Source organism: Meleagris gallopavo, chromosome 4 (genome assembly GCF_000146605.3).
Source record: "Meleagris gallopavo isolate NT-WF06-2002-E0010 breed Aviagen turkey brand Nicholas breeding stock chromosome 4, Turkey_5.1, whole genome shotgun sequence".
NCBI classification, from domain to species: Eukaryota; Metazoa; Chordata; class Aves; order Galliformes; family Phasianidae; genus Meleagris; species Meleagris gallopavo.
The window spans coordinates 65,096,622-65,124,114 of record NC_015014.2 but is presented as its reverse complement, the minus strand read 5'-3'; the positions used below and the strand labels follow the sequence as shown (position 1 = coordinate 65,124,114).

The 27,493-nt window shown below is 43.2% G+C and overlaps 1 protein-coding gene across 1 annotated transcript in view; it reads right to left on the bottom strand.

Annotated features, from left to right (window-relative positions):
- ATRN (attractin) overlaps positions 1-27,493 on the bottom strand; it is a gene marked incomplete at its 5' end in the record, with an annotated part of 56,451 nt that overhangs the window by 26,554 nt on the left and 2,404 nt on the right. Inside the window, 10 exons of the mRNA XM_019615047.2 lie at positions 587-807; positions 3,419-3,503; positions 8,879-9,033; positions 10,652-10,835; positions 11,923-12,166; positions 13,652-13,742; positions 15,025-15,193; positions 16,208-16,413; positions 18,229-18,357; positions 26,163-26,276. Coding sequence (XP_019470592.1) covers positions 587-807; positions 3,419-3,503; positions 8,879-9,033; positions 10,652-10,835; positions 11,923-12,166; positions 13,652-13,742; positions 15,025-15,193; positions 16,208-16,413; positions 18,229-18,357; positions 26,163-26,276 — 1,598 coding nt within the window. The remainder of the gene's footprint in view (positions 1-586; positions 808-3,418; positions 3,504-8,878; positions 9,034-10,651; positions 10,836-11,922; positions 12,167-13,651; positions 13,743-15,024; positions 15,194-16,207; positions 16,414-18,228; positions 18,358-26,162; positions 26,277-27,493) is intronic.

Below are 27,493 nucleotides of genomic sequence, written 5' to 3'. Positions count from 1 at the left end.
ACTGCAGGCCCATTTTGCTGAAAGCCTGCCCTTCAATTATGTGCAGCATTTTCATGCAAAGCTTGAACTTTCCACTTCATCTTTCCAATTGCTTATCGCCTGTGTTTTGTGAGAATTTATTGTACATTCAGAGCCCATCAAAGCAGTGTCCCTTTACATCAATTTCTTTTAAATAATTAAAGGCTGCAATCTATTACAGAATCGAGGTTCATGTAATTCAATTCAGAGCAATGAACGCATTGGGATAAAGTGCTGAAAAGTTGTTAAAAAGTTATCATATGAAGAACACAGGAATCAGACCTTAAAAATAATGCTCTTTTTCTACGCCCCAACCCAGATACGAGCATAGAAGGTGACAGAAAGCACTTAAACCACTTATCCTGCTGTCTCAGGGTAACACAGCAGACCCAGGTCCTCCTCCCTCACCTCACAATGAACAGAAAGCTCTCACAAGGTCAGACTTCAGGGCCAGCACCTACAGAGCAACAACCCTGACGCCGTCTGCGTGGGGTGGGACCGTACATACAAACAACACCGGAGAAAAAAGCTGATGAGGAAAGGGAACTAGGAAGGATTTGGCACATACCTGGCTTGGCAGGACAATCCTCAAGGACCTTTTGCTGTTGCTGCACTGTGGCCATTTCCCAGGGCACGCAGCCAGGCCGGGCAGGAGCCCACACACAGCGCACGCCGGGCCCTGCGTGCGTGCAGGAGGTCTCGTTAGTAAAGGCCTCACATCTCTCTGGTGTGTACTTCAGGATGTCGCTCAGCAGGAGGCTGTTGAAGCCTCCGAATACATACATGGTGCTGGAGAAAATGCAAGTAAAGAAATGTTTCTCCTCAACATCTTTTTCAGTGGCGTAGACATAGTGAGATTGAGTTTACTCTCGGGAAGTTTGCTGATGTCACTAAGCTGAGAGGTGCAATTCATAGAATCATTAATGTTGGCAAAGACCTCTAAGATCCTCTAGTACCACCCTGACCCACCCCCAGCATGCCCACCGACCACATCCCTCAGTGCCACATCCCCATGGTTCTGGATCACCTCCAGGGAAGGTGACCCCACCACTACCTGGGCAGTTGTGCCAGTGCCTGACCATTCTTTTGGAGAGCAAATTTCCCCTGGTATCCAACCTGACCCCCCAGCGGTGCAACTTGAGGCCATTACTTTCATCCTACTGCTGTTATCTGGGAGAGGAAGCCTTTTGATACAACGAAGGAATGCCATCCAGACAGACCTGGACAGGCTCAAAATGTGGGTCTGTGAGAGCTGAATGAGAATCAACAAGGGCAAGATTCTGCACTTGGGTTGGGGTAATCCCAGCTATGTTTACAGCCTGGGAGAAGAACTCATTGAGAGCAATCCTGCAGAGAAGGATTTGGGGCTCCTGATGGATAAGAAGTTGGCTGTGTACCAGTGCTTACAGCCTGGAAGGCCAACAGTACCCTGGGCAGAGGGGTGGCACAGGGCAGGGAAGGGACTGTCCTGTCTGCACTGCCCTTGTGAGGCCTCCAGCACAAGAAGGACAGGGGGCTGTTGGAGCAGCTGTACCTCCAGAAGGCCATGAGGATGCTCAGAATGCTGGAAGAGATCTGCTATGGAGGAGGACTGAGAGCTGGGGGTGTTCAGCCTGGGGAGGAGAAGGATTTGGGGAGAACTCACTGAGTCCTTCCAGTACTTAAAGGGAATTTATAAACACAAGGGAGAGTGATTTTTTTACACAGTCTGATAGCGATAGGACAAGGGGGAATGGCTTTAAACTAAAAGAGAGGAGATAACATCTGACATGTTAGGAGGAAATTCTTTACTCACTGGGTGGTGAGGCCCTGGCACTACTGCCCAGATCTGTGAGTACACATCCCTGGAGGTGCCCAAGGCCATGGACGGGCCCTGGGCAGCCTGAGCTGGTGGGGAGCCAGTGATGGAGGGGCATTAAGGTCTCTTCCAACCCAACTATTCTGTGATTTTATCCAAAATTATGCCACAATTCTGTGTGACACCTGATTAATGTGACCATATATAAAATGCTGCAGGAATGCACGATCCTCCTGTAAAAACAGTGTCAAGAAAAGGAAGAAAGCTGACACAGGGGAGACAGTATTGCAGTATTAAACCAGCAGTCAGGAACTGTGACAAAACAATTCAATGCTGTCACATACTGCCGCACTGCTGCGACAAAACCACAGATATTTTTATGGCTGTTATCAACTGAGCAGAGATCCATTTCCCCCTCATGTTTTGAGGGGGGGAAAAGATGTTTTGTTTTCTTTTTTTTAAACCTCCTATAACATCACAACTGCTTCGGGCATAACATCAAGTTCCAACAAAAACACAACTCAAAAAAAACACACCTGTGCATCAATGTTTGTAAACTTATATTCAATGAGACAGCATAGAAGAGTTTCTGCAACTGAGCAGAATTTTTGTATGAATAATAAACAATTGTTAGCATTATTTTCATTCTATTTCAGAAGAGAATTAATGCAGAGGCTTCACTGCTCTTGATGGGAGCAAACAGACAGCTGGTAATCGGCGTACACTGGAACAGGAATAGTGAGATCTCCAGAAACAAGAGTTTCTGTTTGAAAGCACACATTCCTTTTAAAGTCAGTATTCTCAAACTGGCTTAAGCTGTGCTTTAAATAATGTTACTGATTTAGAAATACTGTACTCAAAGGGACAGGGAACCAGAATGGAAGACTCCTCAGAAATACCACATCCCTGAAGACACCCTCGAACTGAGCTCTGCAGAGCCAAGCACAGCAACAGCTGTTCACCTCAAGGTGTGGATATCATTACAGTGATATAATGCTTAACAGCAGGAATCTCATCTATGATTTCACCTAATTACTGCACATCACGTCACTGGTAAAGAGCGACACAGGATATGCTGTGGAAACTAAAACATGGGCAGTTTGGAAACTAAAATATGGGCAATTTAGAAACCACAAGGGAAAATATGAATTTGGGCATATCAATGGTCAACGCAGCTAAATAAGGGCAGAAAGAAATAAAAAATAAGAGAAAACGATTTCTGAATGAATGAACATTTATCAGATCCCCTCTTGGTCTTCTCCTCCCCAGGCTGAACAGACCCACATCACTCAGCCTTTCCTCATACAGGAGATGCTCCAGGCCCTTCATCACCTTTGTGGCCCTTCACTGGACTCCTAGGAGATCCCTCTCTTTTTGGAACTGGGAAGATGCATTGGTAGAAGCACTGATAGAAACAGGTATTTGCTGAAGACACTGAAAGAGCAGAGATCTGAGAACTTCAGCAGATTTGACACCGAATCTCAATTCTCCAGTCTCAGTGTCCTTAAGTACAGACACATAAATATCTCAACACATGCACAAATGTGCACCAATGTACTGAAATGGCACTGAGCTATGAAAAACACTTGTTTGGATTCTCACCTGTTGTACAGCACTGCAGAATGTCCAAACCTGTTCACATCATGATGGAGACTCGGGCGAGGAAGAACAGACCACTTGTTGCAAGCTAGGATTAAAGAGAGGAGATGATGAGCTGCAGGAAATGATTCTGCCTGTACCCAAAACACAAATCACTCAAGTCAAATGGGGCAGCTGATAAAAGCACTGCAGTATCTGCTTCGTGCACGGCCAAACACTCCCACCCCAGCCCCAGCTGACAGAAGGGGAAAGGAAGGATGTGGCTGTTCTGCACCACCACCTGAAGAGTCCACTTTTGTGGCCTTGTGTGGCACAGATTAACAACTCTTTATGAGGGTAGATGGTGATAGGACAAGAAGGAATGGTTTTAAAATGAAACAGGGGAGGTTTAGGTTGGATATTGGGAGGAAGTTTTTCACTCAGAGGGTGGTGAGGCACTGGAACAGGTTGCCCAAGGAGGCTGTGGATGCCCCATCCCTGCAGGCATTCAAGGCCAGGCTGGATGTGGCTCTGGGCAGCCTGGGCTGCTGGTTGGTGACCCTGCACATAGCAGGGGGTTGGAACTGGATGATCACTGTGGTCCTTTTCAACCCAGGCTATTGTATGATGATTCCATGATAGATGGTTGGCTCTTTGGCAATCACGTGTAATTAAATGGCAGCAATGCAAGTTGTTTTCTCTCCTTTGCAAATGGAGTATTTCATTGCATAACGAGTTCTGTTTTTATCTGTTTAGACACGAATTATTTGCAGTTTTGCCCTCAAACCAGCATCACTGAGAACAGAGACTTATCTTCCTCTTCTTTTTCATTGCAATTATGTTCCTAGAGGGTAGATATCCATGTTTTTAAAAATATTTTTCACTCATCATAGCTTCGGGATTTTTGGTTGTTTTTCTCTTTTAATATAATGTGAGATTATTCCATCTTTTTCTATTAGCATAACATTTATAAGTTCTGCTTCATTTCTAACTTGGTTTCTCAGGTAATTTCTTCCTTAAGGCAGCACAGAAAAAACAACCTAAGAAACGTATAACTCACTGAGCAATCAAAGGAACAAAAGCAGGAGAAGTCAGTCCAATTCACAGCACTTCAGCTTCGCAAAGGGAATGGGATCACCTTGGGGGTTAATGTCCCAGAGGCAGTTGTGTGCAATTTATGCAATTAAGACAGAAAAGTCAATCTGCTGTAAAGATCTACAGAGCCCCCAAACGCTCGCAGAGTTTCTAATACAAGATAAAACTGTTGTTACAGGGAGTGAGCCTCTGAAAAAAGAAGTCTGTAAACCCAAACCACTACGTAAATAAATCAAAAGGGCAGAGAAAATCAGCTTCATTACTTCACAAAATTTAATTGGAGAGTCGTTGGGTAAGAAAGCTGATCCTCCACTGTGCACCTGCAGAAACTTTTGTTTGAGAGTGCCAGTATATAGCAGATATATGACCCAGTTGGTTGGGTTTAACACTTGGTAAATCATGACTCTGAAGTTTATTTTTAAACGTCACTTGCTCTATTTTTGAAGACTTTACCCTATGGAACAAACATGCATGGTTTCAATTTCTAACAGGAGACCTCAGAATTGGACAGAGATTTGCAATCTTTTATCCAGCAAGTTGTGAGTTATGCAAGGCCAAAAAATATATTTTTCTAGATTAACAGAAGGTCTGGAATGTTTGGCTTTCTAAGCTTCTTTCCCATCTTTAACAGAAGAGCAAGTACAGGAAAAAATGACTGCTTCTAAAACTACAAAGAATATACTTCTTCCTGATTTACAAGTTAAGCCAAGCCTACAGCTTACAATGCACAGGATTTTATTAAATATATTACTCAAATAGAACACATATGCTACAAAAACATCTAGCCTCCTTCCAATCCTGGCATCAGAACTGAATTTTTGAAGGGAGAAAGAAAAGTTTTAATTTCTCTCCCGTAGGGAGAAGAGACCATTACACGAGCATAGGTTTTGCATGAATATTTCCTGCTGTGTTTTACAAAGAAAAACAACAAAGCTAAAACTTATTTAGAAATGAAAGCAAATGATTACTTAAACCACAGTAATTGCGACTGGAGAGTTGGGCAGAGAGGAACTTGATACGGTTTAACAAGAGCAAGTGTAGAATCTTGCACGTGGGGAGGAATCACCAGATGCATCAGTACAAGTTGGGGGAAGAGCTGCTGGAAAGGAACTCTGAAAAGAAAGACCTGGGAGTCCTGGTGGACAACAGGCTGGCCATGAGCCAGCATCGTGCCCTGGTGGCCAAGAAGGTCAATGAGATTTTAGGATGCATTACAAAGAGCGTGGGCAGCAGGTCAAGGAAGGTGATCCTCCCCGTCTACTCTGCCCTGGTGAGGTCACATTTAGATCCTGTGTCTAGTTCTGGGCTCTCCAGTTCCAAAAAGACAGGGATCTCTGATTCCAGCAGAGGGCCACAAAGGTGATGAAGGGCCTGGAGCATCTCCTGAATGAGGGAAGGCTGAGTGACCTGGGTCTGTTCAGTCTGGGGAGGAGAAAACCGAGAGGGGATCTGATAAACATTGATAAAGATTTAAGGGAGGTGGGAGGCAAATGGATGAGGCCAGGCTCTTCTTGGTGCTGTGCAGCGATAGGATAAGGAGCAATGGCCTAAAACTTGAACATAGGAAGTTCTGTACTGACATGTGGAAGAACTTCTATACAGTCAGGGTGACGGAGCACTGGAACAGACTGCCCAGAGAGGCTGGGGAGTCTCCTTCTATGGCGACGCTCAAGACTTGGTTGGATGCCAACCTGTGTGACGTGTTGTAGGGAACTTCTTTAGCAGAGGGGTTGAACTTGACGGTCCCTTGAGGTCCTTTCTAACCCCTGTGATTCCGCGTTTTGAGACAAGTTGCCTGAGAAGTTACTATTCTTGTTCTGCATTCATCCCATACACGAGGGATGCAACCCTTTGGAGGACAACCTTTGCATTCCGCTGCTGGATTTCATCATTCAGAGATAAAAGGGCTGCAGCCCACCCTCATCTCCTCTGCTGCTATGAATTCAGGGAAGAAGAGGATTGGATGAAGGCATTCGTCCACCCAGACAAATGCCATGGATAGGAAACTCTTCTATACCAGCCAGAGAGATTGATTTGGAGAATGGGAAGTGCTAAGCAGTCATTGTGGTGCACAGAGCACAGGAAAAATACTGTGAGGCTGCTCTACTCAAGCGCTCACCCAACCTGAAAGTCAACACAACCAAAGCTTATCCTGAGAAGCAATGAGAAACACACTCATGTCCAGCCAGCTGCACTGTTATCCTCACACCTTCCAAAACTGGCCTAAGGATGGGACAAGCCCCAACCTGACCAGGTGCAGGGTAAAAGGATAAGAAGCATTAATGCCATCTCAGATCTATCTAAAAAGCCTCCAAGAACCTCTGCACACCTCAGCAATATTTGTCTGCATGCCACAAAACAAAAGGCACGTCCTCGCAACCCCCAACGCACGTGGCCTGACTACTTGAAAATTTGGGGAGGGCAAGGAATAAAAAACATGGTAAGGAAAAATAAAACAAGTCACTACAGAAATAACTATTAACAGTCACAGTTAAAAGGAAGAGCTGTCTTTGAAGCCTTTCCTCAACTCGAACTCCAATTTTCTCCATTCTTCCTACCCTACATATTCCTGGCTGTGCTTCTGGTCCATTTTCCATTATGTTTCTCAGGGAGACAAGGCAAACCATGCCAATAAAGCTGCCCTGACATGAAGGGAAAAGAAGAAGTGATCTTTTTTCCTCTGAAGATCTGTTTTTGCCACGATCTGACCTGAGAGTCTCTGCCCCGAGGAATGAGGGAGACAGGAGCACGAGAAGGACTCCCATCACTCTCGTGCCAATTGCAATCAATGCAAGCTAAAATTCTTGGCATAAAATTGATAAAAACTGGGCTGGCAAACTGCAGTGAGTAGTTCCTGTAAAGGAATTGCCTGTTAACTGCACTGAATCAAAATGAACTTCACTACTGGCATTTCTTTTTTTTTCAAATTTGGGTCATTTGTTTTACACCTAATAGAGTTCACTGGGTGAGGGAAGGCAGCAAAATGTATTAAGAAAAATCTATCCCTTTTAATATGCAGGCTGATAGAAATTACTCTCTTGTTCTTGTCAAAATGCCTCACATACTGAATGTTTCTCAAGTTAAAAATTCAAAATAAAGTTAGTTAAGAGCACACAACAGATTGCCCAGGGAGGTGATGTGAGATCAAAGAAAGCGGGGGAACAATTCCAGATAGCAAAATAGCACAAAAATGCCAGACTGATCATCAAAGTAATCCATTCACTGGCATATTCCCTTCACAAAACAGGAGTGACATCTCAGCAGACAGTCCTTCCAGGAATGCAGGTTTACGTGATCATTTCTGGGAATAAATCACCAGAACCCTCATTTCAAGGAATAAGGAGCAGAAGACAGAATGTGATATGAGTACAGAATGGTGTTTTTCACCAGGGTGAACTATCTGGATTGTGCATGCATTTCCTTTTATAGAATTTCATCTCCTTTTCTTCCTTTTCTTCAACGCGACCAGTGGACTCCACATTCACAAATAAATGCTGCCCTCTTCTGGCTATTCACCCTCACCAAAAAATAATCCTTCCAAATAAAATCCGCTTGCTTGGCTTTATGATTACATAGTACTTACGGGCACGTTTATGCTTACAAAGCACACCCAAACAAACTGACATTGCAAACAGCTCAGTGAAGCAATAGAGACAGCCCTCACTTTAAACAAGAGCTTACAACGGACGAGTTGAGCTCTAGCAATGTCTGGTGCTTGCTACTATCCAAACAGTGCTTCTTCCTTAACTCAGAGATTAAGAGGGAGAACGGCTGTTTACAAGGGTGGATAGTGATAGGACAAGGGGGAATGGTTTTAAACTGAGACAGGGGAGGTCTAGGTTGGATATGAGGAAGAAGTTTTTCACCCAAAGGGTGGTGAAGCACTGGAACAGGTTGCCCAAGGAGGTTGTGGATGCCCCATCCCTGCAGGCATTCAAGGCCAGGCTGGATGTGGCTCTGGGCAGCCTGGGCTGCTGGTTGGTGCCCCTGCACACAGCAGGGGGTTGGAACTGGATGATCATTGTGGTCCTTTGCAACCCAGGCCATTCTACATGATTCTAAAGCACACTCAAAACCTCACTACAGCTTTTAGGATGAGACATCAGAAGAATGTGAGTTCTATTCAAGACGTTTTTTAATGTCTAAGGTGGTGTACAAACTGTTGGCCAACAAAATGCTGCTGTATTTGCCTAGAAATCTCTGCAGCACTTCATTTGCTTGGTAATATGCACTAAGCTAATGTGCTTCTCCTGATTACACATTCTTCTGCAGTATGCTTAGTAGCATTTGCTCCGATCCACCCAGCATGTAAATCAGGCTTCGTGAAGGCAGCTCTTTTAAAATCTCCAAGGATATTTTGTATTTTTCTTATTTCCCCCAAGAACTTACCGATATCGTAGGCCATAAAATCGGAAGAAAAGCACTTAGCACCGTGGCTCATGGAGGTGTCGTTGTGTGTGTTCCCTCCAAACACCAGCATGGTTCCACTCATTATCACGGCTGTGTGCAAATAGCGGAAAAATCTGCTGTCTTTAAGAATCGTCCTTCAGAAACAGAAAGATATGGATTAATGAAACTGATAGGTACCTTGCAAAGGCATCGAATAATAAATCCAAGCTGAAGAAGGAAACTGAGAGGTGGAGGGTACTATTTAATTAGTTTCTCTAATGAGATTGAACAACTTTCTCTTCGGACTGTTCGATTCCTCCCGTAATCTCACTCTCGTATTCTGATCTGCTTTCCAATTTATAGGAGAAATACATCTAGGAAAGCAACTCTCCAAAGCCATGGATCTCAATCATCAATTCTTTCCCTAGGGGTTGTGGAGCTTTCACACTAACACAGCTTTGAGCTCAGTCAATTAAAACCTGCTGATACGGACGCCATCTGGGGAGACTCCAGTCCAGAGAAATTTATAGTAATCTAAATCATTTCTTTTAAAATCGGGTATCATTTCTTGCTCAAAACTAACAAAATATTTCAGGGACATCATCCGTGTACTTGCCAAGAGTGGAGCCCTGCAGCTTAACACCTGCAAAACTCAATGCCTCATCCATGGTTCAATCGCGGCTGGCGTTAATCGCATTACCAATGACCTCGCCTTTAATCAGCATCATTAACAGCACTGAACACAAAGGGTCACTGATAAGGATGAGGAGAGGGCTTTTTTTGCCCTAACTTACCATGAAATCCACAGAACATCAGAGAGAGTTGGCAGAGCAAGAAACCTACAGATAAGGATGAGCAGACACCGCTAGGTGCCCTGCTGCAGGGTGAGTGCTGTCTGCCCTGCCAGCCAACAAGGCTGACAAAACAAACATAAAAGGAAGCTGCTGCTGGATGCTTTGGGCAGATATTGTCCCATTTGTGATGTTTTCTGCCTATTCACCCAGATTTGCTAAGCTAGACAGGAAGAACAAATGAACCAAGATAGGAAGTGTGGTTATTGCTGCATGTGATTGAGCAGCAAGGCAGATTTTTGGCAATTAGTTACTTTACTCATCAGTAAAAACTCACCAACAGTTGTTGCAGAAATACTACCTTAAACTCTCAAAAAAATAAAGGGATAGTGACTCAAAATGACACATGCCCATTCAAATACCAGCCTTTGTATTCACACAGAGCCTTTAAAAATAAATTAAGACAAACACAACACTGAGAAAAATGTACTTCACCTCTACAGCTCAAAGTTGTGAAGTTTTGTTACAGCTGCATAATAAAACTCACCTCCGGGCAAAAAGCAATCACAGAAGATGTCAGTTTAGGAAACAAACATTTCAAATAGTTACGGGGCCGGAAGAAAATGGGGATGAATAGAATTTGTTGTGTGGGCTTAATGCAGAATGAATTATCACTCACTTGATTACAGTAACCACGCTCATATATATGGTCTGAACTGCTGGCAAGAAAATACCATCAAATAGTTTTCCTTTCAGCTTTAATACAATGACAGATGAAAAAGGATTTCTTGGCTTTTTCACAGCCTTGATTATATGTGACTGCATGATTCTCTCATAAAGGAGCATCAAACTTACAGACAAAAGAGCACACTGTCTGTCCTGAATGCAAGTAGCTATATGCAACTGTACCCTTATCACACAACCCATCCTCTTTTCCACCACATACAAAAGTGAGATGTATACAGGAACAAGAAGTACTCACCACATCCGGGAATCAACTTCGTATCTGTACAGGTCATCTGCTAGCCTGTATTTGTTGGCACTGAATGCCTTGTAACCACCGTGGATATAAATGGATCTTGTATGTGGATCATAAACACTACTGTGACCATACCCTCCTTGGACCAAAGCTCCACTTGTCTGTAAGATGCTCCACGTATTTGTGACTGAGAAATGAAAAAAAGTGAGTGACAAAACACAGTTAATTACCTCTGTTAATAACCTATCGACAAATCTGATGATGAAACAAATTGGGTTTCACTTGGCTCAGAATTAGATACCGTCTCTACGATTTGACATCCAAAAATATTCTCCTTCAAGGAGTAAGTATGCTGCAAACAATTATTGCCAAGTGTTTTTAATTAGACCAGAAATCTCTCTTTTACAGTCATTTATTAAATGTTGCAGACAAGCTAAGTAAATGAGAGATAAAAAGCACAGAAGGAATATATTGCATTTCAGTGACATGAAAACGACAGCACTGCAGCTTGATTCAGAATAGTACCCAAGAGCACTTTTATTTTAAGTATTCAAGGCCAGACAGCACAGAAGTTAAGTACGATTATGAAGAACACTCTAGTTAAAAACTAACATGTGATTAATGACCCTATATTCTTGCTCACTAAAATAACATTTGTTTGGGACGTTCCTTACGTGGTCAGTAGAACAAGGACATGCCTCCAGAGAGTCAGTTCTGAGCAGCTGCCTTAGGCAGCACCTCATCTGGAAAGCTTCCTACGCTTCTCCATTGCTAACACTGGAAATCTCTGCATCCTCAAATCAGAGTTTGGACTGTTCCCAGAGATCTGGGACAAATGGGAGTCCAGAAAGTTATTCTCCTTTTCCCCTAAAGATTCAGTAATGACTGCTACAGAGGTTGGGATATGGAGTTAAGTGGATGTTTGGTCTGAATTGTTACATCCATTTTTGTACTCAGAGGACACAAAAGTAATTTTGAAAATGTTTGCTTTGCAGGAAAGAGAAAGGAAAATGAATTTAGATGTCTCACAGTTCTTCTGCTTCACCTCTCAATTACAGCTTTTTCATCTTTGGGATCCAATAAGCTGTATAAAGCTGGAAGTACATGGCTGTCTGCTCACACAGCTACACAAAAACTAAAAGTAGGACTGAATTTCTCAGAAATACAAATCAAAGGAGAAGAAAGCAGCCACCCTGTTTTGCAATCTGCACATGCATCATCTCAGTAGTTTCCAAACCAGTTGCTAACAAATGGTAGGTGGGGCCCAAACTCACCTAAGTTGTACTCCTGGACGTTGCTGATGTACCCATAAAGGGGACAGTGCCCAAAAATGACAAGCATGACCACGCTCTCATCCTCCAAGGTGACAATGTGTGCTGAATGGCCAACCACAGCGTACTGCTCCTTGGCTTTTGGTGCTGCCTGAGTCCAGGACTGCCTGGGAATGTTGAACACCCACAGTTGGCTGCTCACATTCCCCGTGGCATCTATTTTTCCACCATACATGTATATGTCATCCTAAAAGAAGAGAGATTTAAAATGAGCCCAATGGGTTTGGCATTTAGGAAACAGCCTGGCAAAAGAGACAGTTAAGATGGAAACTCCTCTGTTGTCAGCACATTAAAAATTTTGTCTCCCAGGTAAGTGTATCGAAAAAAAAAGAAATTAAGTGCTTTTGGAATGAAGAGTGCTAGGATAGTTAAACTAGGTTTTATTAATCATGCTTTAAGAGTGAAGCTCCTGAAGTCTTATCTAGTTTTATCTGTGGGTTTCTCCAGACATCTCACAGTGACTCGTGAATCCAAAGGGTCCAGAGGAGCCCCACTCTGCTGCTAACAAGATGGTAACCTTGGAAAGGGAAGCTCTACTGCTATTACTGGTGCTGCTTGGGAAACTGCAAAAAAGAACTGCCTGTCACTGACAGTGAACGTACTACAGTGGCTGACTTCCAAACAGTTATCCTTGTTCACACAGAGGGTGGTGAGGCACTGGAACAGGTTGCCCAAGGAGGTTGTGGATGCCCCATCCCTGCAGGCATTCAAGGCCAGGCTGGATGTGGCTCTGGTCAGCCTGGTCTGCTGGTTGGTGACCCTGCACATAGCAGGGAGTTTGGAACTGGATGAGCATTGTGGTCCTTTTCAACCCAGGCCATTCTAGGATTCTATCCTCAGAACATGCACCAATAACTTGCAGCCAGGGATTCCCATCTTAGTTTTTTTCCAGTGTTCTGTTTGTGAATGGTGCTGTCTGGACTTTTTCAAGTTTTTTAAATTAAGTTTTATATGAGCTTCCATTGCAATAAGCTACTTAACAATCTAAAACCAAGGATCAATAAAGTGATAGGTCACTTTATTCTCAAATGAACCAGCAAGCCAAAGACTTGGCCATTCTGTTCTCACGTGGTCTGCAGCCACAGGAAGACACTGCAGGTGAGAAATAAGGTAAGAAATGGTCAAATCCATTTATTTTAGATGCTGGAAGAACAGATTCATGGGTCTACTGCAAAACAGACTCCAAAAATCCCTAATTCACCAGTTCTCCTACTCTGCTTTGGACAACAGATGCTTCAAAATCAGACCCTTGGGAGCCCACAGCAATCATGTGGTCTACACAAAAGGCAACTGGGGAACTGGCTGGATGTGGCTCTGGGCAGCCTGCTCTCATGGCTGGCAACCCTGCACATAGCAGGGGGATTGAAACTAGATGATCATTGTGGACCTTTTCAATCCAGGCCATTCTACGATTCTATGAACCAGCTGAACTCCAACAAACCCCAATCATCACGCACATCCTACAAGCCTTAGAATGTCTGAGATAAGTGGGAAAGGAGGAACATATGAACAAAGGCACTACAGCCTCCTAGGACCCCAGCCCAAGGATTCCCTGCAGTGCACAGACTGCATTACCCATGGACAAATCCTGGAAGAAGAAAAGTTTCTCCCAAAGCAAGACTGAGCTGTGGAAAGGGATGGGTAGGGTTGGGGTGAAAAGCACTCAACATACCTTATGTAGTGCCAGTGAATGACCGTATCTCATCTCTACTGAGTTCACAGTGTTGTTCAGCGGAAGCCACTCTTCAGAAATAAGATCATACCTGTATAATAAAAATGGAAAAGATTTCCTGAGAAGTTGATACCAAGTTGAGAAAATTCGTGCTTGTTCTTTCTAGAAGGTGTTGGAAATTCTTTTATTTTACAGAAGTCCTATCAAGATTTCAACATACACCAAGTATGCACACACACTAGTTATGGATTAAAAAAAAATATCCCATCAAGACTACTCAGCATCCACATCTTGATTGGCTTTACCCTGAGTTTTCCTTTCCTGCAGAACCAAGAGATAATGCACTGCCTCTATGCTATGATAACTTGCAAAAGATGATCCATCCCAAAGAGTAGAAGAAGGTTACTCTAAGCCCAGGTAAATTCCAATTACTTGATAAAAATAAAACTGCCTCTGTTAGAAGGCACTTTTAATTATGTCTTTGTCATTCAAGCATATTTTTTCAGAGAACCTGAAATAAGATAAACCCTCTACCCTGAAAATGGCCTCTGGCTTTTTAGATAAATGAATGAACTATATTTGCCAGACTTACAGCTGTGCAAGATAAAATAATCTCTGAGAAAGTCTTTAATGAAAGCACAGGTTATCAGTTGAAAAATCAGGCGTGACTTTGAAAAAGTAAACCATGGATGTAATCAGCAACTATTTTACAAGAATGTATACATTTGCAGCTGCCCTGTAACTCCTGCTAAACAAAAGCACAGCTCTGACTTAAGTCAATGGAAGTGGAAAACTCAGTTTTTGCCTGGATCTCCCAAAATGGCATCGTGTTTTTATGGGGCATTCCAATGAGGAAACACAATTATTGTTTGGTATCCTAGTTAATATTCAGTATCCCAAACAGTTTGCATGAATGGCATCATCCTAAGTGCCATTCCCAGTTTGATGTCCCATTCCCTACGCATAAACATTCACATCCCCAGGAATCATTATGTCTTCATTAAGGAGTCAAACACTGAAAGTAGAAGACACAATATAAGGAAGGGCTAATAAAACAGAAGCAAAATTGGATTGCAATTGGATGTAATTTACAAGTCAGCCTACAAAACATAGTAAACAGTTGAATGCTGTCACAAGCAGATGAACCAAAAACTCACAGAGCATCAGAAACCTTAGACTTTTCTTCTCCAATATTGCCTACTTTATCAGCATTTTCCCACACCTCCAACCTTGAGTTTAAGTTTTTATTATTGTTATTTCCCCTTGGACATGGAGCATAAGCCAAAGCACAGCATGTCAGGTAGCATTTTCTAAAAATAATTCTCAGATCTCTGTTTTTGTGCTTGGATTCTGTTATTGGGGTTTATACTCACGCTAAAACCTTCTGAGAGTCAGAATGATTGAAGACGTAGCCTCCAACAATCCACATTTTATTGTCGTGGATGATGGTTTTGTGAGATGCTCTAGGAAGTTTTGGAAGAGAATATTCCTCACGGGTCCAAAACGACCGATTTGCAGGAACGGGGATCGAACAGCCAGGACCTAGGAAACAGTTTTAGAAGTTAAACAAATGCTTTCCAAAGTCTGCATTTCAGCTAGAGGTCAGTATCCTGCACACGGGTGGCAAAGAGCATGGCCTGGTGAAAGTTGTGCTCATCAGTAATGATCTACAACGGATGTGGTGTGAAGGGACTCCTGTGATGGAACTCTCAACCACAACCACATACTAGAAGAGGTTTCAGAAGGAAAAAGCAGATCCAGACCAGGCAAAGCTGTGATGAAGTAAATCAGAAACCCAGCTCTGTTCTCTGTCCCTGTGATGGCAGGGGAATGGTGCAGACCCCTTCCCTCTCCACAACACAGGGCCATCCATCTCCCAGCACTTTTCTGCCTGCCATGTACCCTCAGGAGCTTCAAGGGTCATACAGCATTGTTTGCTGTCTTTCCTGCTTTTTGTTCCTCCCCTTCCCAGTGTTACGTTTTTTATGAACTGTTCTCTTCTTGTTTTATCTATATTTCTGCTGCTCTTAAAGCAGCTTCACTGCCAGGGTTCCCTTCAGAGTTACTTCCTATTCCGTGCAACCCCATTAAGAGCTGCAAAAGAGGAGAGGTTGGAGAAGCCACACAATATCCCAAGTTGGAAGGGACCCATAAGGGTCATTGAGTCCAACTAGAGGACCCACAGAATTTCGTTCACGCTTCAGATCCTCACAAAACAATCAAAAAAAAGCAGCACATGATGGCCAATTTGGATCTTCTAGCTCCCCAAGGCTTAAAGGGTGGTTCAGTTTTGATTATTATTTTTTTAATTATTATTTTTAAATTTCATTTTAATCTGATGCTTGCACACGTCAAGCTGGCAATGCTTTGTATGGTAGCACAGCTGCTAACAAGAACTTCTTCCCAATGATCTGTTAATAGAAGAAGCTGGATGGAAGCTTGATTTTCTTCCCAGTTAAAGCACAAACAATTGTCAACAGTCTCAAACACTTCCAAGAACCATACATATAAAAGATATCATTTCAATAAGAGGTTCTCCATAATATTCAGACTTACCTTGCCAGCCTGCAGAGCAAACACATGCTTTAGTATCATTGAAGTTGCAAAATCCCCTCTCTGGTGCCCCACAGTCATCTGTGCAGTAGGGAATATCACAAGCTTCTCCCTTCCAGTATTTGGCACATTCACATTCAAGAGCATTGCTGCTGTTGTTGAGCCTGCACTCTCCTCGACCAGAGCAATTATTGGGACACATATTGAAACTGCAAACATCAGGGAAAGAAGGTTCATCAGTAATGAAACAGGCTCCCCTTATTAATTAGTACAAGAGTGATGTTGAACAGAAGTTAATACCGCAGTTCAGTTGTTTGTTAATAAACAAACCAAGAATCATCTAGAGTTCAACGTATGGACCTGCATTTGTTCTGTACCTGTAACGTGCAGGGCTGCCTCACTTAATGAGTTAAACCCATGAAAAATTACCAGGGTGACTTTTAGCCAGTTATACTGCTAACAAATTGCCTCAAAATCCCCAACAGTAAGTGAAGAATTCCATCAGCACACAAGGCTTTGGTGGTGTCTCTGCAATGCAGGTTTAAGCTACTCACGTTTAGATGCTGTTTTAGGATCTGTTTATACAATGAACACACTTGAGATGAATCCCAAGCCAAAGGTGTGTCTCTCCTGAATCATTTCTAATTCTATAACTTTGGCAATTTAACCAAGGCAAAATCAGACACATCATTGTTGAGGACGCAAAGGGTCAACTCAAGGACTACTTCCCAATATTCTTACTGTCAAGCAACAGCTGGAATCAAGACCTGATTTCACTGGCTTCAAGACCATGATTTCACAATCACTACTGCCTCCAGCAGTAACTCTAAAGACCATTAAACTCAAAAGAAATAAATCACTACTCCTCAAAAACATGAAGAGGAAATCTAGTAACGAGAACCGACAGAAGAAAAACATACAAAACAGTACCTGAAAATTGTTTGAAATCATCAAGAGAAGAGTTAAAGACACATTAAGAAGTTATAGAGAAAATTATAAAGGCAGATTATACTTGGAGTGAACTTCATAGAATTTTAGAATGTTATCATTTGGAAGGGACCTTTAAAGGCCATCTGGTCCAACTCCCCTGCAGTGAACAGGGATGTCTACAGCTACAACTTCACCACCACATTGCATCAGTGCAATGCTGACAGCTGGCAGTAGATGGTGTCATGGCTTATGGTATCAGCCAACCTTTCAAAACGAATTGCTTCAGCTCCTGTGTTTCAGGCAACACGGCAACAGCTCCTTTCCTTCTGGATGCCCCACATTTTTCAAACAGTTGACTGCATTTTGAAGTGCTTAAAAAGGAGGAAAGGACCAAAACTGGCTTCAAAACTGAGCGACTCACTTTAGTCAGTTGCAACCAAGGACTTTGCAGCTGGTTCTTTTTGAAGATAGAGCTAAAAACTTCTTAAATTTACACCCAAATAAAAATCTCCCGGCGCAGCACATACATCACTTGTATGAGCATATTGATATGTTTCCTATTTTAAATATGAAACAAACCAAAAAACCCAAAACAGAACAAAACCACTCTAGAATAAGAAGTCAGATTCAGACAATCCAGTAAAAAGCAGAGTTCCATAGAAAACTGCTGAAGGGTTCTCAGTAATAGGTCCCATCCAGTGTCCCAAGTGAAATGCACACACTAACGCAAAAGCATTTCTGTGCAGAAGCATCTCTGCAAAATGCATAAGGACACACAATGTATCAGTTCTGCCTGCCTGAAAACGATCACATAAAATCTAATAATATAAAATAAATACTACGATGTCCTTTCTGAGCAAACATTTGCCCACGCTCACAACTGACAACTGAAACTGATGCTGAGCACATTACAGTCATTAGCCGGTGTAAGAGTATAATAAAGATAGAATCTAAATTCAAGTATCTGCTCGTAATTACATGCTTCAGTGGCAATTGCTTTTTCCAATACAAGATTGAGGGAAGAGGAAACCTCCTTCTGCTCAACCTGCAACATTTATGTAATGTACAAATCACTCTGGAGTGGTACCACTTACTTATAGGTGATGTTAAACCCCGTCAAATTATAAGCAGCATCACTGAAGAAATGCAGAAGAGCATATCCAGAAGTAGCTACAACTTCTGGGACCGTTTCATTGCTGTCCTTCTCAGGAACAATCAGACCACTGCAAAAGAGGAAAAGAAAAAAAGGTTGAAATGAAACAAAAGGGAGCAAAACAACGAGAGCAAACACAGTAGGTATGAATAGAAGAATTGAAATCAGAAGTATTTATTTGCATCTATTTGAAGTATAATGAATTTGCATACAGTAATTACCATTTTCACAGGGCAGTTATTAGACAGGTTTTCTTCAACAGAACTCCTTACACAATTCAAAAGAAAATATATCAAACTTGTGAGCACTCCAACGAGCCCATTCCAAATGAACTAAGAACCCACAAGACCTCTCAGAAAGATAAAACTGCATCCCACAGGGACCAGTTTATTAACACACATCTTAATTATGTGCCAAACAGAGGCCACGTTACCGACCAGAGAGTCCTGACAAATCTTAGGGCACTGAAAACAGCACTACCACTGCTGTCAGCATGCATGATTTCTGCATGAAAGAAGGAATGATTGAAGGAAGGAATGCAAATAGAGAACCCTGAAGTAGCCAAGTGGGTTCTTCTGAAAGATAAATGTATAATAAAAGTGTTTGGTTTGAGTAACCCTGAAGCTGTCTGCAATCACTGCTTTCCTATACTTAAAAAAACCTACTTTCCTCTCTTGCTATTCTCCTACAGTTTAAACAGGATCTGTTCCTGAAACAAGGTGACACATTTCAAGACAGAAATTAATGTCACAAAAGCACAGAACCCTCTGTACCAAGCCAAATGACAGGACTGTCAAACCAGGTATCTCCCTCTAACTCCAGCAAATCTTTGGGAAAGATTGCAACAAACGAAGCAAGCACAGAACATGCTGGTGGTGTAGTTATCCAGCTGCTGGAAACCCACAGTTGAGGCACTTTCTGACCTGCAGAATGCAATCTATTTGCTTTTTTTTTTTGCCCGGATCATCTGCAGCAGGGAGATCAGCAATTCAACTCTGCAGTGATGGAGGAAAGCCCTTGCTGGCTTTACATCTGCTTGGGCTCTCCACTGTGAGAATATCAGCATAGCCACCCTCACTCACCACCTTCCTGCCACCTGCTGTTGTATAGAGCTCTATCTGACTCATCGCATCCATTCTTCCTGTCTTTTTGAACCTAAAAGGCTGTCACACTCCTTATCCCCATCTCATCCTTTGATTCGTGCTTCTGATCAACCCCAACAGGCTCCTAAGTTCTGTCAGATCCTTCCAGTTTGAGGAGAGAAGAGGACGGAAATGAGGATGGTGGCCAAGACCATTTATCTCAATGCGACAGGTGATGGGACACAAGGAAATGCTCTCAAAATGCACCACAATGGAGACTGGGGAGAATTTCTTCCCTGAGTGGTCAAGCACAGGAACAGGCTGCCCAGGGAAGTGGTGGTGTCCCCCAACCCTGAAGGCATTCAAGAGATGTGCCAATGAAGGACATGGCATAGCAATGGGACTCCACAGGTCACGCTGATGGTTGGACTTGGTGCTCTTGAAGGTCTTTTCCAGCCCAGATAAGTCTTTGATTCTATTCAAGCAGGCACAGTACAGTTGTATAGAATATACTGCCTAAATACTTGAAGTAAACCGGAAAGAGTAAATGTCTCTTGAAAAAAATGAACCACTCACAACTTACCTATTGCACAAAATAGCTTCTATCTGAAAGGGAATGCTTACCCCTCTTTTAACAGAAGCCTGACACCAACAAAACAAAGTCAGTTCCTCCCTTACACAAGACACAAGAGCAAGCATAACTCTGAAGTCTATTGAATCTTTTTTTAATTCTTTACCTAAGTGAAGTATATTGTCTACCACCACCTATTAATAGCTGGCTGTTATTTTTCTTACACAGAAGCAATTTCCCCCCCCAGCCTCCGTCCTGTTTCCATCAAAGGCCAAGCCCAAGCTTTCTGAAAGCAGAGCCTCCAACACTGCACAAATATGGGGTTCTGGAAAAGCAGAACCCAGCTTGCACTCACATCCTGCACATCCAAGGGCAACAGCAGCTAAAAGCAAGGATGAAAAGAGTTTTTCCCCTTAAGAGATCTTATTTTTCCTCTTTTCAGAGTTATTCAGAACAGGGAGCTTTGAAGATGCCTGCTGGCACAGGTTAAGTGCATTTGTGCACCTATGGAAAGAACCCACAGCTGACCACAGCAACCCATTCACATCACCTGTAAAACACTTTTTGTGACCTAAATTTTTCTGTGCCTGTAATACAATACAGTGATGTGCTTGCAGAGATCCCGACTGAAGGCTTTTGCTGTACAACGAGGGGATGTTTGCCCTATAAATGCCAGAGGCACCTTACCTATGTTAGGGTAAATATCCAGCCTGCACAACGGCCCTTCCTGCATCCCACTGACCCAACCTCATACTTCGTTTCACCAACATGCCATAATGATGCTGTAACCTCACCCCATGTTTTGGCTAAACAACAGCAGCATGTTTGCAGATATGGAGCTCAATACGTATTTCCTTGTGAGGAGGCCAATTATTTTTCCCTTTCAGATCTCAAGGATACAGAATTAAAAGGCAAAACTTTTTTCTACGTGCATCAGAGGTGCTGGCTTCGTTCTGAAATTTCAGGCTTCTGATCTGAAGATGATCTCTCCCAAAAGGCCGTCTCCCAGAATATCAAAGAACAAAAAGCCTAATAAACTTCTCTTTGCTATTTGCTTCATATACAGTTTTCCTTTGTAATGCAAACTGTAGGACAGCACGCCTCCACCGCGGGAAAACAGACATCTGAATATAATTCAGGGAAAGGCAAACTACAGCTCGAGGACCAAAGAGAAAACTCCTTTGTTCTGTTTTATTCTCCTCTGGTCTCATTCTTGCAGCATATATCCCTGATACGACGCAGGAATTCAGCTGGAAGGCCCTGCAGCAGGGAGAGCAAAGCAGCAAACACCAACCAAAGGACAGAACAAACAGCAGGAATGAAAGCACACGCTATCCCCCCTCAAATCATCTTCTCTAATAATATAAATGCTAGGCTTGTGTTGGTCATTTTCTCTTAGAAATCTCACTTTGGGGATTTGCTTGGTAAGAAGGCAGGTACCTCCACAGTATTAGTTCTCCTCGTTCCTTCCTTTCTCACTACCTTTTTCTGCTTCTCCGAAGACAAAGAGCGTGAGGGACGTTCCCTGTGTGCTGGTGGCATTTCCAAGGCACAGACAGACAGATAAGGAAAGCAATTTCAGCATCGTGTTTTATGTTGCTACACAGGCACTGAGTGGTGGAGTGAGATTCAAATAAACGACCTGTGTGATTTATCCCACCTGCACAAGTTTAACACTGGAACACTGGAACAGGCTGCCCAGAGAGGCTGCATCTTCTATGGAGATATTCAAGACCCATCTGGATGCTGACCTGTATGACCCATCGCAGGCAACTGCTTTAGCAGAGGGTTGGTGATCTCTTTGAGGTCCTTTCCAACCCTTAGGAAAAAAATCCTGTAGGCACAATCTGAATAACAGCTTATGGAAAACTTCCCTTGAACAACAATCCAGAATCTCTCAGGCTCTGGCCAAGATCATTCTGTTTCACAACACACCATTTCCATTTGGTTTTGAAAGCTGCAGACCATTTCGCAACCACCACTACTCCAAAGCAAACAAATACTCCTACTCAGCCAAGCTGCCCAATGGATCTGCTTCTTAGAAGCTGTAAGGCAAGCCCCAGTTTTGGCCCAAAACACTTCTATTTGCCGTGCACTGGACTTGTTGAGTCAGTGAAAACAACAATAAGGCACCCAACTTTGCCATCACCCCACACCGTGCCTTGATCTCTTTCCCTGCACCATACACCAAGAGGAATTAGCTAAAATGAAGGGCATCTCCTTTCTTCCTTTTCCTTCATTTGCTATGGTAGCAGGATGAGGAGCATGGATTCATCTTTCCCCCTTGACACAGAACCTGCCAGGAAGGCAGAGATGAAAAGCCTCAGCAAGGAGGAAGGTGGGAGCTGCGTACGGCGAGAGGAGAATGCAGGATTCACATCACAGGGAAGCAGAAGGATGAAGGTGACACCAAAACTTGGTGGCACGTTGGTTTTTCAATCTCCTGACACTGCAGGGCAAAATCATTCTTAGTTTATCTGGGTACATGTGTGCAAAACTGCACCTTATTAAAGCACTCCCCGTGTGTTAGCCACGCTCCCAACAGCAAAAAAAACAAACAAAAATAAACAAACCCAAAATAGAAGTTACAGGAGATTAAAAATAAATCAATGCCAAAAGAAAACGGGGGAGGAGGATAAGGAAACAGATCTCAAGTTTCTGGCCTTAAAGGAAAAGCTAACATGCTTGTGCAAGGAGATGACTCCCAGAAGTGGGCTCTTCAGCAGACAAAGCTGTTACAGTGCCAATTACCAAAAACCAATCCAACTAATTACTGAGAGCTGGCAACAACGAAAGCAAGCCTATTTGTTGAAAGCACCTTCCCTGTTTCATTAAGGACAGCAATAAGCACTGCTGCTGCAGCACCTACAAGGGGCACACAGCATCGGTGGCACTGAGGGATGTGGACAGTGGGCACACCGAGGCTGAGGTGGGGACCACAGTGGCCTTTTCCACTCCAGAGTCATTCAGATTGAGCAAATCACACTTATTCAAAGCATCAGCTGCCTCACACAGGGTAACTGCCAGTGAGGGACATCATGCAGGTGAACTAATGCTTGCAAGCAATACAACGCAAGCTGAATGCAGAGTGTAAGCAGGGTTTGCAGAGTGGTTCAGGAAGGGTGCTGAGGACAAAGCAGAAGAAAGCACGAGCGTTTACACGTGCAGCAGTATGAGTTATGATTAATGGCACTGAAAGAGAGGCTTGGGGGAGTGGAAGGAAAACAAACCCTAACACAGGAATGGGGTCAGAGGAGACGCAACACCCGTGCGCAGTGAAGGAGGAGAAGTGAAGAACAGGAAGTTTCTAACTAATGTGCTGAGAGTAGTGGAACCAAGAGGTCTCATGAGGCTGTACTTGTTCCAATTTGAGGTCCCCAGCACAAAACATACAGGAGCACGTCCAGCCAGTGACCAATCTGATGGCCAGGGGCCAAACAGATGAGAAAGGCAGAACCATAGGATGGCTGGGGTTGAAGGGACCTCAAAGATCATCAGTTCCAACCCCTGCTGCACATGGGGTTGCTAAGCACTAAATCAGGACTAAATCAGTTGTCCAGGCCCCATCCAACCTGGCCTAGCTTTGGGTTAAGGCCTCGAATGTCCCTTCCAACGCAACCACCCCATGTTCTGTCTCAAGCTGGGTTTGGCAGTGTCACATTTGACTGGCAGCAGCCAGAGAAAGGAGACTGCTCCCACGTGAGGATGGCAGGGCGGCTCACAGGCAGCAATGTCCGTGGGGCAGCCAGTGCCATCTGTCAGTGCTGTCACTGTGACCATCCATCTGTGCCCAACACCACAGTGAGGGGCTTCGGGGTGGCCAAAGGTCTTGCAGAAAGAGGTCGTCGTGAGCAGGAAGAACACAGCATGCTGACCAGCCCAAAACAAAGGTAAATGCTCAAGAGCAGCTCCAGTAAACGTTTAACACGGAGCGAAAAATAACAGCAACGAAGTTCACAGATGACAGAGTGTATGTTATTCAGATTTCACCATTCAGTGCTGATGAGAACACTGGATTTTTATTAGCTCCCTGCTCCTTTATTGTGTTTCTGAAGCAAAATATTTAAACAGCATTACGTTGCCTATGATCGCCAGTATAAACCAGCAAATGTATTTTTGACAACGCTTCATAGAAGCGAAGCTTAACGTACAGGATGGGACCATCCCACACAGCGAGGCTACAAGGAGTTCAGTAAAAAGTTGATGCAGATATTCTACGTACATGTTTGTGGTAGAGAAATTTGGAGCTCTTGGAGTGGGTCCAGAGGAGGGCACTAAGATGATCAGAGGGCTGGAGCAGCTCTCCTGTGAGGAAAGGATGAGGGAACTGGACTTGTTCAGCTTGGAGAAGAGAAGGATCTGGGGAGACCTCACTTGGCCTCCAGTAGAAGGGAGCGTTTAACAGGAGGGGGAACAGATGTTTGTGAGGGTGGATGGTGATAGGACAAGGGGGAATGGTTTTAAACTGAGACAGGGCAGGTTTTGATTGGATATGAGGAGGAAGTTTTTCACTCAGAGGGTGGTGAGGCACTGGAACAGGTTGCCCAAGGAGGTGGTGGATGCCCCATCCCTGCAGGCATTCAAGGCCAGGCTGGATGTGGCTCTGGGCAGCCTGGTCTGCTGGTTGGTGACCCTGCACATAGCAGGGGGTTGGAACTACATCAACATTGTGGTCCTTTTCAACCCAGGCCATTCCAGGATTCTAGAATTCTATGAAATTTCTCTCTTGCAGCTAAAATGGATAAAATGGATTTCAATTATTCCATAGCCCAGTGCTGAGGATTTCCAGGATAAACATCCTATTTTAAACAAACGTATGTGAACATCAGAAGGTTGAGAAAGTTAAAGGAGAGAGAGAAGTGAGGCTTAAAAAATAAAAAAAAAACAGCAACAACAACAAAAAAGCTGAGCTTTGGAAAGTCCTGAGAGGAATTTACAGTGTTTATCAACAAACTCAGAAAGCTGACAGTGCCCAGAGGTACAAAGCTCAATCTTGCAAGTCCTCCGGCACGGTGTAAAAATAGCAAAGAGCAAAAGATGGCTTTGGTTAATGTTAAAACTTAATATGAGCCAAGAAAATAAATAAAATATGAACACTGCTTGAGAAATCGTAGAGCATTTATTTTTGTACCGGAGAAAAGTATTTTTCAACAGATGCCTTTTTCGCACTTCATCAAAATTAGAAGCATCTGCTGTTTCCTGAACTTGGTTTAGTGAACAACACAGCACAGTACTAATGAAGATGAAACTCAAATGTCATCTAAAGAAGCAATTAGAAATAAAAAAAAAAAAAAAGAGTTTTTTACCTAACCTCAAAAATGTTATTGTATTAAGCTCACGCTTGCTTGTCCTTGGGCACAGACTTCCCAGTGATTTACAGATGATTTTCAAGTCTGAACCGTAATTGTTCATGCTATGAACTACTTCTAACCTCAATTTAAAAAGCCTATTAATTTTTGGAAAACACACCAGGAACTGCAGGCACAAATCACGATCATTTCACCTTTTCAACGGCGTATTAAAAATTACCTCGATTAGAGCAAAATGACTATGAGTCAAGATGACATTTCTTCCTCTTCATGCATATCAATTCAGCACATGATACCAGGAGAGGGATTCCAGGTTCTTTTTAGCAGAAAGGTGGTTTCTTCTTCTCTTCAAATGGAGAGAGATGGCCCTAATGCTTTGTTTGCATTCTCTGCTTTAACCTCAGGTTAGAGTTTGGAGGTTTATAGGCTGACTTACCACTGCTGTTTCTTAACACCAAGATGCTGTTCTGTAAGAACTACATGGCTGCAGCATTGATTAATTGGCTTCTGCCTTGTGTCAGCGTGAACATGCCACAAGCTGAACTTAAGTCACAGCCATGCTCAATAAATGGGGCAGTTTTATGCTTCTGAAGGAGCCAGCACCCCAAATCACCCCCAGCACAACCAGATGACAATAACTGTGCCTAAAATAATCAGGATTTGGAAGGGAAAAACTAATACTTTCGTGCTACAGTGTAGTAACATGATCTGTTCATTGTAAAAGCAAAAACAACTCCATAATTGTTGATGTTGCCGATGACTGCACAAAAGAACACTGTATGTGCTGTATTGGCAGTATTATATATTTAGGTTACTGGAACATATTTATGCTGCTAAAAGCCCCATCTGATTCAGGCTCCAAGTTAAAGAAATAGCACTGCTGACAGTTAAGACTCTTAAAAAGTGAACTTACCTAAAAGCTGCCAGTAAAGGAGCATAAATTGAGTCTCCATCATACACATATAAGTGGTCCCAACTGCACTCCGTGGCAAAGTGATTGAATCGAAGCCTCAGGATTGTGTTTGGCCTGTAAAAAAAAAAATAAATGAAGAATTAAAAGATTTGGAATTAGCCACTCCACACACAGAGCAAAGTCCTTCTAACAAGCTCCTGCAATGTGAAGCATGCCTCTAAACAAGACTGAGACAGTGTTAGTGCAAATGTAGATGCATCAAAAGTGTCATGGCTTTCATTTTTGGCGTGCGTGCTCCACTGTTATGAAGGGAACAGATTCTTTACAGTCAGAAAAACAACTGTGTCCTTAAATCTTCCCCCACCACAAAGGGCAAAAATTTAAGAGCAGGCACAACCAGCCCACTGCTCTTTACCTCTAATGATAGGGCTCTGCAGGGGTAAGCAAAGAAAATCTGCACATACAATACACGTAAAGAATCACAGCCACCATTAAATAATCCTTTTTTTCTACTTCAAGGGATTTTCTGCAGATTGACACAATTATGACGGACTATTTAGTTGCCTGGAAGCTGGTAGAAAGCTTTCTTCTATTAATTTATTGCCCTATTACTTCTGCAGGATCTTGAAGGGTCGTTTTGAAAGAAGTCCTTCTGAACTGGAAATCAGAAACATAAGGGTAGTGAAGAACTGACACAGGTTGCCCAGAGAGGTGGTGGAGGTGCAGACACCCAAGGGCAGGCTGATGGAGCTCTGGGCACCCGATGGAGCTGTGGGTATCCCTGTGCATTGCAGGGAACGGGACCAGATGGCCTTTAAGGGTCTCTTCCAACTCGAACCATTCAACAATTCGATGTAGAGGTGTGACCTGAGATGTATCAACAGGAAAAACGTTTGGTTTACTCAGTGAGGAGGTGGAAGAGTAGCTGAGATACCAAAACTCACCAATCTTCCTTTCATTCAATGCACAAGAGATGCCCACAAAGCCATAACAATGCAATGAACATTTAGATACCATTAATTTCACTGCTCACACGTAAAGATACATCTAAAGAGAATTCCTCCAGAGCCACAGCAGAAATCTCATTAACGCTCAGCTCAGGGAGGGTGAAAACCCCATCAGCTTTGTGCTTGGACCTGAGATGAAAGGCAGTGAATCCATAGCCACGCTGCCTCTTCCTACCCATGGCCACAAAAGGATAGATGAAAATGATTAGGATTTCTCAACAGTATACTGCCCTTGGGTACAAGTGAAATCGCTCTTCATCCTAATCAAAGAAATTAATACAATGTCAGCCTGCCATCGAGTCCTTCTTTCTAACAGAAGAGGAA